The following is an 11,280-nucleotide window of genomic DNA, read 5'->3' as shown; positions in this document are numbered from 1 at the left end:
TTTGTTTTTTTACCTGCTTTTAAAAGTTTTACCTACTTAAACCGAACCCCTGGTTTTAACACTTGGTTTTCAAACCCTATCTTTGTGCTGTCTTTTATAATTTACGATCCTAAATTTAGGATAGTGTAATCGCTAGCTTTTTTGACTGAATTTAGTGTCCTAAATCGTATCCTGAATATCGGTCCTGAATTTAGGATAATGTAATACCCACTTTAACAAGAGGGTATTAAAAGAATCGCCAAAATTATACCCACTAAGTGCAATAAAATTTAAAAGATTCGAATTTCCGGATCCATTTTTACAATCATTTTATGACGACGTACTATGCGGTCTTTGCGGGTTGTTAAAGATCGGGTGTTTTCTAAGAAGAACCGAAAAGAGCCGTTCCCGGAAAGATACGACAGCATATAATATTATGTGCGAGAAAATATTTTGTGTCAATTAAAAAATTTTAGAATTTTTCCTTGTATGGACAGAAATGTTTTTAAATAGACACAATACGCATGTTTCTTTAAAAATATGCAAAATGTGGTAAAGTTCTCAAATGTGCGATATGTGCAAGCAATCTGCATTTAGCATAAAATCCGCTTTCCAGTAATCTCTGCGTCTCTAAACATATTAATTTATTTATGAGTCATGAAAACATAAAATAACGTACAATTCCAACTAAAATAAAAAAATAAGAATTTAATCGATTAATAATCAGTATAATAGCACTCACACTCACTCATTAATTTCATTGACTTTTAAGATAACTAATTTTTCAAAGTTTTCATCAGTTAGAGCATTTCTTCAAGGGCTATTAATTATTGTAGCATAAGAGAATATGCGTTGCTTGAATTGAAGAATGGACTGATACTGATTGCGTATCAGTATCGTTGTTGCGTGTTGCTCCTAATTTGCTCTCCCATATGCAGTGACAAGTTTAGACCTGCAAAAAGTACTCGGAAAATGTACTCGTATAATAAACGCGGGTACCTGGTATTTTACCCTATATGCTACGGGTACGAGTACCGAGTACTTTGTTGAAAATGTACTCGGGTACTGAGTACCCAAAATGTACTCAGAGTACAAAATTCGGGTACTTGTACCCGGGTATTGCCCAGCTCTGCTAACACATACAGAAAATGAAGTCCAGTTGAGCTCATGAGGAAAAATCCCAGGCTATGACCTACTGGGTGTTGCCCTGTTACCTATGATAGACCTTACAGTACGTAGCAACCTACACTTGAGTCCACGATTCTTTACCCGTGCGTCATTAATACCTGGCGAGATAAAACATACTTTTTATCTAGCATCATTCTCTTCCATGCATGAAACTAATGACAAACCCGCTACCGCCTGTTATTAAGTAAAAACAGATGTTATTTTTATGAACGCTCTAGACTCGGTACATTGAAAAGAGATAGGTACAAAAAAGACGATTGGGGATGTTTTCACATTTTAAGTACAATTTTTGACGTTTCTGGATTGTTTACTTTTGTGACTGTCAGTCTGTTAAATTTTTAGCTGTTATTTTGTCTGCATTTTGAAGTTTTTTATAGTACATAAACAGTTGTTTTCACAACTAATTTTATATTAGTTTGAAATTTTATGGTAAGTACCTAGTTTATTTGGCGATTAATTTTTACAACATAAAAAGCTAACCTCATTGACACACGTAAGGAATGGCCACGATGACGACCTCTCTTGGATTTCGGCGGAACTAAAATTGAGACCTTTTTTCTTTTTATTGCCTTGCTATAATGGGGGTTTCTAATGTCAAATCGTTGTCAGTATTTTCGAAAATCAATAATTTAATTAAGAGCCTACGAACCTTTTATCAAAAGTGTTCTTATTTGTATGTTGTGTTGCAGAAAAGTTGGAGTCAATTTAGAAGGAACACGTTCTTTTTGATTCTACTGATGCTGGTAGATTAATCGATGGGACTACTAAATTTTTCACTTTATTGATTTTCGGAAATAATGACAACGATTTTAACATTAAAAATGCCCATTATAGCAGGGCAATAAAAAGAAAAAAGGCTTCCATTTTAGTTCCGCCGAAATCCACGAGGGGTCGTCATTGTGACTTAAAATCGCCAATTGAATTTTTTTACAAATTGTGTATTTATTTATTAATCAATGATATTAAAATAATTTATTAAGCTACTTCAAACGTAGCTGTAATTATGCACCAAAATGTTAAAGCAAATCTTCTATTTATTTGATAACGTCAAATTTTATACTATAACCCGTGATCGAAGTACTACCCACTTTCTGTCACTTCCTGTTGCGTTTAGTAAATTTCCGACTTATTTCGTACACTTTAAATGATGACGCACGGGTTAAAAACCCTGGCGGCAAATCATCAGGGGCCAGGAAGAAATATAACTAAAGAAATTGACTAATAGACGAAAAATTTCTAAAATTTTTATAGCTACCGGGTATCTCCTCAAACACTCCTAAGATTTAAAGGATAAATAATTGAATCGGATAAATTGTTTACAACTGTATATTGTACAAATATACATTTTTTAATTATAAATAATAAATTTAATTGAATGAACTAGTATATACATAACAATTATAATACACTCTTTTATAACTGGGTATAAAACAATAATATCTTACGTTTTTGATGTGATGCATTTGTTCCTATGAATTTGAGTATTACATTTTTTACACAAAATAATTTTAGTTCAGTGCATAAAAAATCGCACCATAGTTCTTGGTTCACACACGTTTACTTCTTGCACTGTGTCACATCATGTAATTTTTTCCATAAATCATATTGTTCAACGCCCTTTACCATATGAATACTGATTTCTTTTTGCACGTTGCAAGATGTAAATTTCACGCGCTTGTTTACGAACTCTGGTACGTGTGCACGTTTGATCTTCAGTCCATTTGCCACTATTCCTGTGACAAAAACATCTTCAAGCTTAAAGTAAGTATAGTTTAAAGAAGCTACGTACAGTTCCTTGGCTATTTGAGCTGGAAACAGATAAGCTGGTCCCGTCGTAAAATCAGGAAAAGCAGGCGGCTTATACTGTTGAAGAGATATATAATATTTAGATTTTTTATTCCTAATTGGCTTCCACTTTCTGGCCAGTCGACCATAAATCGTTCTTTCTTCAGGCTTATGCCTTGCTATAAACTCTAAAAGTCTCGAAACATTGATAAACATATCATCATCTGTCTTAAGTACAAACTGAGCTCGGGAGCAAAAATTGTCAACCCATTCGAGCATTGAGATAGTCTTAAGAGTTAGATTGTCATATGTATCTACAAATTTTCCTCTGATAATATCACCATAGATCTGTTGTTCAGCTTCTATTCGATTATTTACAGTTTGATTCGAAGTGGCACCTAACATAAAAGCTACAACTATGTCTTTTCTTATCGCAAAATGACCCCAGGTCTCCCGGACAGCGAGTCTGGCACTTTCATGACTAGGAGCTGAAGTGATCGCTATCAGCAACTTGACATTTTCACCCATATTTGGACATATCTCAGAATCGTGATGCATATGCCCAGCTTCGTAAATTTTTTCAGCCGCTACACCCTTCGTCAGATCTGGCCCTTGAATTGAATTACTGGTTGCGTTTGTGGCAGGATTCGAGGGAACAACCAGTGACAGCTGCCTTTCTGTTTCTAATTGGCTCACATTTTGATTACTTTGGACTAGTTTTACTTCATAGGTACGTAGCGGGATTGCTGTTGGTTGTAGCTGATTCGTACTGAGATACGATAGGCATGCAAAAATGGGTATCATGGCTACAGCAAACACTGCCAAGTGCACACAACGCACTTGGGCCAACCATGGCATCACCATATCTAAAAAAATATTGTATATTAAGTTTATAATAACTACGCTAACATTTTTCAGTTTAAAAATAAAACAAGCCTTTATTTTTCTATGACGTCACATTGCGTCAGATTTTTACAGTTAATCAAATAAGTTACCGTTATAAAAATACGTCTATAAAATAAAATTGTAATAGAAATTTTGCTTTCTAAACAATGAAAATGATTTATGCCGTTGATAACGTTTTGTAATAGGTACAACTTTTTATGTTACATTTTACATAAAATATTCTATAAATAATTTTGCACTATTTCCCAAGTTCTTTTACCTGGTAAGATAGATTTAAAAATATTTGCGACAAATAATACATAGGGTACGTATATGCAAATGGTTGTACCATGAATACTAACTACAGAACACAACTTTTTTACATTTAAATATTGTATACATTGTTCCCCTAAGATTCAGACGTAACTGTAATATATATCAAAATTAGTTTTTGAAGTGAATACTTCTTATCGCTCGGTATGAAATTTTGACGGGACTAAAATTGTATTGGGCGTCATTCAACGCGAGTGGTAACCTTAGAGTATACCGTAACATACATATCTATACACTTATTATTTATTATTTATATTTTAAACAAATTATAGGTATCAATAAGTTATATTTAAAATATTTTTTTATTTAAATATTAATAAATTATTATATTTGCACTTATCAACAAAACATACGGTGTTTAGGTACGTTTGAGTTTGACAGATTCGTCAAAGTCAAACTAAATTTTAAATTATTATCTAATAAAATATAAATGTCATTTGAGTATAGTTTGAAAGGAATATATAATACTGTGACGCAATCAGCGCTCCTATACCGCTGAAGATCCCGGCCTATTTATTATAATTGGAATGCTGTAAACATACCTTTTTTATATACGATGATTTGTTACCTGTCTGTGTAAATATTTTTTTGGATATGATTTTCTTAACCAGAATTAGATTGAATATTAGAGAAGTATTATTTTACTATTTAAAAGAAGCAAAACTGTTTGTTTGGGTTAGTTTACGATAAACGGTATCGATTTTTATAACGCGGTCAAATAAATTGTATTAATAAATCAATGTCTAAGAAGCCAATCAGTGTAAGTCAATTAATGTTTAAAATGAGATACTAAGATGTTTCTGAAAGTAGTTGCAGAAATATAAGTAGTTATTAAAAACAAATAAACCGTCTTTATTTATCATAATATGGGTAACATATTTATAAATACAAACAAGGAAATAATAATATTATTATATAATAATATGTGTTATATCTCATAAGTCATTTTTAGGGATAATGTGACTTACACCGTTTGACTTCTAAGGCATCCTAAATTATTATAAATTATTACGTGTGAGTTTTTAGTTATTTGTTCTTTAGTATTAAGTGTTTTATTAATAATTAAATAAGTTTGTAAATAAAGAATATAAATTCAGTGTTTTCATTTATTTAGATGTAAGTTGCAAAAACCTTAATCCGACCAATAACATGCTATGGCAGTGAAGTCTGGGTGCTGAAAGAAACATCCAAAAACAAACTCGACACATTCGAAAGGAAAGTACTTAGGAGAATACTAGGACCTGTGAGGGAAAACGGAATCTTCAGAAGTCGATACAACAACGAGCTTTATCAACTTTATAAGGAAACGCCCCTGTCAGACTTCATTAGATTACAAAGATTGCAATGGGCCGGACATGTGATAAGAATGGGAGAGGATAGGCTACCAAAACGAGCACTGAATGCTAGAATGCAAGGAAAGAGACCGGTTGGGAAGCCACGAAAGCGCTGGGAAGACACAGTAAACAGCGACGCACAAGCCCTTTTAGGAGTCCGTGTACGGAGAAGAGCAGCCACAGACAGGCAAGGGTGGAGGCAAAAAATAAAGGAGGCCAAGGCTCAATTTGGGCTGTAGTGCCGTAGAAGAAGAAGAGAAGTTGCAAAAACAATAAATAGTCAATTCAAAATAAATAATTAGTGTCTAAAATATAAATAATAATCAGTAAGAGTCAATACGCGTAACAATATAGTGATGAACGCGCTAAAAGATGGAAAACATAACACGTTGCGAAATAAAAAGAGATGAAACTAGTAGAGGTGTAAAATTATCAATATGAATCTATAAATTTACATTACATTGCATACGTTCTCACCTTTAGACGTATCGGAGCAGTATGACAACTGTCACAGACGTCTAAAGGTGGGAAATTGTGTAATGTAATGTAAATTTATAGGTTCCTATCGATAATTTTGCACCTCTACTAGTTTCATCTCTTTTTATTTCACAACGTGTTGTTTTCCATCTTTTGCGTTATTTTTCCGGTTATTAGCGCGCTCATCACTGTATAATATAATAAAATTAAATAAAATAAATCAAATCGGATCGGATCGAGTGGAATCGAATATAATCAAATATATGTAAGAGGTATTCCGTTCTGTCGGCACTCCGCAAGTGCCACGCATCTTTGTATATGAATGAACCAAAAAAATGTAGTGTTATAGCCCGATCAAAGAACCATCTGACCAAAAAAAAAATAAAGGAAGGATGAAAATTTGGGAGTAGGTAGTTGAAATTGTCTATTATTATATAAGACAAAGTTTACAATTCTACATCCCCTCCATTTTACAGAAATGGAGGGATATACGCCCTTCTCGGAGGTGAAAAATATACATTCAAAATAAGTCCGGAATTGGATAAAATGACTAATTCTAAGCAACTTTTGTTTTATAGAGTTTTTCCCCAAGTCAATACTTTTCGAGTTATTTGCAAGTGAATATGTTCATTTTTAACAAAGAAAATAAATGTGATTGAAGACGATAATTGCAAACATTGCGGAAAGCAGGGTGATCTTGATCATATCTTTTTTAAATGTACTAAGTTTCAACAGCATTCAAACTCTCTCTATAAAAATTTAATTAAACTTGATATGCATGCACCATTCAATATCCAGTCTCTGCTGGCTACAGGCTCACAACAAATATACAATATCATTATAAATTTCTTGCCAGATACACGCATGGTCTTATAAGATTTGTACTCGTGTATGATATTTTTTATGATTTAAGTTCAGATTTGCATCCTTTTTTATCATAAATGTTATATCACTTTATCAGAGATCCATTATTGTTTTTATTGTATTATTATCGTATTGTATTATTTATTGTATCACTATATTGTTTCCGTTTAATTTTGTATTAGGGATAGGATTGTATATTCTTTATTGCAACTGGCTGAATGACTAATGTCTATGCCATTAAAAAAACGTAAAGTAAAAACGTAAGTATTTTATCGAAAAAATATTCTTAACAAAAATATAGTTTAATAAAAGTGCAAAAAAAATGGTGTATGCATGAAGTCTGTAGACCCAGTAGAAGTAGAGTTGTAGCTAATGAAAAGTAAGTTCTTCTTCGTCAAATTTCAAATCGAATATTTCAACGTGAAATAACCAAAAAAACGGAACACTTTTCGGGGAAAACTCATAACACTTTTTTAAAGTGTTTAAAAAAGGTTTATTGTTGTTAAAAAAAACTTCGAACATTAAAAGTGAGTTACGCTCAAAATATTGTTGGTCCCTTTTATTTTTTGGTAAAAAGAATAGCGAAGAAGACTCCCTAATTAACATCCAAATAAAAGTAATCGTTACTGCTTCACAGGTTACTTTACTTATGTATTGTTTATATGATCTATAAGTTTCATTAGTGCAAAGTGCTCCTTTATGAAAAAAAATTAGTTTTAAAATTAAAAAAAATTTAGTTTTGAAAAAAATTCCAATTTTTGTACAAAATAACTTAAAAAATATTAGTAATACCAAGAATCTCAAAGAGTAATAAAATTATTGTGAGCATAACTCACTTACTTTTAATGTAAGAAGTTTTTTTTAAAAACCAAAAATAAACCTTTTTAAAACACTTTAAAAAAGTTGTAATGAGTTTTCCCCGAATAGTGCTCCGTTTTTTTTATTATTTCGCGTTAAAATATTCGATTTGAATTTGACAAAAAAGAACCTACTTTTGGTTAGCTACAACTCTACTTCTACTGGGTCTATAGATTTCATGCATACACCATTTTTTTTTCACTTTTTTTATAAGCTATATTTTTGCCAAGAACATTTTTTTCGATAAAATAGTTACTTTTTGAGTTATTTGCGAAAAACCGTCCAAAAACATGTTTTTCTTTGATAGAAATGAACATATTCACTCGCAAATAACTCGAAAAGTATTGACTTAGTGAAAAAACTCTATAGAACAAAAGTTGCTTAGATTTGGTCATTATATCCAATTCCGAACTTATTTTGAATGTATATTTTTCACCCTCGAGAAGGCCTCCATTTCTGTAAAATGGAGGGGATGTAGAATTGTAAACTTTTTCTTATATAATAATAGACAATTTCAACTACCTATTCGCAAATTGTCATCCCTCCTTTATTTTTTTGGAGGTTTTCGTCAAGTTTTGTGTTCTTTGATTGGGCTATTACAACAAAGTGGTCATACTTTGTGTGGCCATTTCCAAACAAAAAAAAGCGCGAGTATTGTATTATTAAAAAAAAACAGTTGCGTCCAAGTCCCAAAGGAACGATAATATACTTATCGCTTTCCCCTTCTCGTTGTAGACTCACTAAATTCTTCTACTCGTTGTTAGTTTTTCGTCTTCTTCGATCTTCACCTGTGGTCTACATTTGCACCTCTCCGAATTCTTGTAATTAATAGCCTAATTCAAAATCATATTAATGCTACAAGTAAAATTATAAATAATATATTTTTTCTACAACCGTGTTAAAAATGCAATATTTAGCACTCCATACGAGTGTTAAAAATGCTACTTTAAGGCACTAGTGCTTTAAAATTTTTAAGGCACTGCAGTTCGTATTGACCGTATAGGCAATTTTGATGTTATGTCAAAAAAATATAAAAATGGAATGTCAGTCAAGTTCAAGTAAAAGTTTTTGTAGCTATTGTCCTGTAATTACGTTTGTAGAAAAAATATTGTATGATATGCGTGGTTAAAAGTACATTTTTAAGTACACATGCGTGCCTTAAACGTGTACTTTTAACACTTATATCATAAATAACTATTAAAAGAAACGCTATTTAAAAATACAAAAGTAGAGCTCGTTCAGTAGATTAAAATGGACAAAGAAAATATTTAGCAAAAAATGAGAACACTTCTGACAAACACACAAAAACATTATCATCGCAGGGCCGCAGAAAAAACGTTCTTTCGAATAGAGACTCGCTTTTATACCGCATTTATCGCCTCTTCACGGTTGGGTTTTTAGTTTTGGGGATAAGTGGATCGACATTCAGACAGCAAACGACGGCCTGCGTCCACACTACCATCTAGACGAGCTCCTCTTCTTTGTTTTTCCCTTTTCAGATTCAGTACCAACGCAACGGTCCCTTTCAGATTTTGTGATTATCTTTTTTGGCAAACTCGAGGAGGTAAGGCTGTGACTAGATCCTCACCTAGGAATAGGAATCGTGCAATGAAAGCAGGAAACCAGAGAAAACACTACTTTCCCCCTATCCGAGTATAGGGCTTTTCATCGATTAATTATCATTTGTTTCGAGCTTCTGTCATGTGTCACATAATATTAATATATCTACGCCATACGTCTTTGGTTTGTATCTTGTTATACAGGGTGGTGAATCGGAAAACGGGCCATAGGAAACTAAATGTAAAATTCTAAACTGTTGAATTCCTGCTTTCCTAATTATGTTACATCAAAAGTCATGAGAAGTTATTTATAGAGGATTGAAATATGTATTAAAAACAGAAGTTACAATTGTTCTACGATTTAAACACATTCCAAAATTTTGAAAAATATAATGTACTTACCGCATTAGGTATGTGTGGGCATGTTAGGCCACACGTTACTATTTAACTGACAGTGAGCACACTATTGACTGAAGAAAATATTTTTATTATTAATACTTTCTCATTAACTGAGGGTAACTTATCAACTTTATTGCGTTTTAAACAATAAATGATAAAATAAATAAAAAAATTGACAGTTCAAATTGTTAATACACATTATTGCACTGTGTGTGGCCTAACTTTGGAGTATTACTCTGAAAATTGTATTATATTTTTACAAAAAATAATTATTGTTCGTAGAATAAAATTAACAGTTGTTTTCAATACAGATTTTAATTCTCTACAAATAGTTTCTTATGACTTTTGATGTAAAATAATTAGGGAAGCAGGAATTCAACAGTTTAGAATTTTACATTGAGTTTCCTATGGCCCGTTTACCAATTCACCACTCGGTATACCAATAACGTATGACGTAGATATATTAATATTATGTGACACATGACAGAAGCTCGAAACAAATGATTGTGAATGAAAAGCCCTATTAGTCGATTCTTGATGAGTATAAGCGAACGCTCAGTTTTCCGTGTTGTGGGTATATGTAAGTAGTGTTTACTGAAATTTTGATATGGAATGTGTTATGTGGTGAACGTGGGTGATATGTATTTGTAGTTAGTTTTGGTACGGAAATTTTAGTGTGGTATGTCGTATGATTTGTTTTATGTTGTATTATAGTGAGCGTTCTTAGGGTGTGGTATATGTATGTCTGTTAGGTATTTTTTGAATTTTTATTAGTTTTTTTGTATTTTTTAATTTTTTATGTTTTTTGTATTAAAAAAAAATTGTGTAGTGATATGTGCAGTGTGTGTGTATTGTCTAGTAACGTATTTGTGTGAATGTTTGGTTAATGGAATTATTGATTGAGGTTGTGGATACTGTGTATCCATAGAGTTGGTTGGTCATACTATTGATATAATGGGCTGTGTTACTCCTTTTTTTCAGGAAAGACATTGAAAAGGAGCATCGAAATGAATTGTATAGTGGATTTTAGGTATGTTGTTAGGTCATGTTTTGATATTTGTTTGGTTATGTGTCGTGGTTCTGAGTTATGTATATTTGCAGGTGTAACATTTTTGTGTTGGCATTTCGGTGAAAATGCCGGGTGTTTTCCACCACAGTTAGGGCATTTGGTTCTGTGCTTAGATTTTCGCTTTTGGAGCACCTCGTAATTCAATCGTTCCCCGTCTATTCTTATACCATTCGAGAGGGCATCAGCGAACATAGTTTCAGAGTTAGTAAAAACTCTGACGAAAGAGATGGTTTGTTGCTGGATCGGAAATTATCCGAACAACTTTTTTGAATGGAAATTTAGATGAGGTTAAAGTATCCTCGATATATTTTTGTGTTAGGTTTATCGACTCCGGCAAGGACTAGGTGAAAGTTATTAGGATGACTTGCTGGAACGGGCTTTGGAGTGTCTTTTTTGTCCTTTTTGCAAATGAACTTTGAGTGAGACAAATTTGGTTGTCTCTAATTAGATTACCGAGTTTTGCCTGAAAATCAAGGAGGGTTATTATTTCAGTCGTTCAGATAGAGGCTGCCTGGTGGGCTGCCCCATATAAGTACATAACATACAAAGA

At 32.5% G+C, this 11,280-nt stretch overlaps 1 protein-coding gene across 1 annotated transcript; it reads right to left on the bottom strand.

The window, feature by feature from the left end:
* Positions 1-2,477: 2,477 nt before the first annotated feature.
* Positions 2,478-9,970, bottom strand: LOC114332528 (beta-1,3-galactosyltransferase 5-like). Its single transcript, XM_028282339.2, has 2 exons — positions 8,413-9,970; positions 2,478-3,818 (listed from the first exon to the last, which is right to left on the bottom strand). Exon 2 carries the CDS (start codon positions 3,814-3,816, stop codon positions 2,725-2,727), a length of 1,092 nt encoding a protein of 363 aa, XP_028138140.1. The 5' UTR covers positions 3,817-3,818; positions 8,413-9,970; the 3' UTR covers positions 2,478-2,724.
* Positions 9,971-11,280: the final 1,310 nt, after the last annotated feature.

This window comes from Diabrotica virgifera, chromosome 2, assembly GCF_917563875.1.
Source record: "Diabrotica virgifera virgifera chromosome 2, PGI_DIABVI_V3a".
NCBI lineage: Eukaryota > Metazoa > Arthropoda > Insecta > Coleoptera > Chrysomelidae > Diabrotica > Diabrotica virgifera.
The sequence above is the reverse complement of the archived record's forward strand: the minus strand, read 5'-3'. Positions and strand labels throughout refer to the sequence as shown.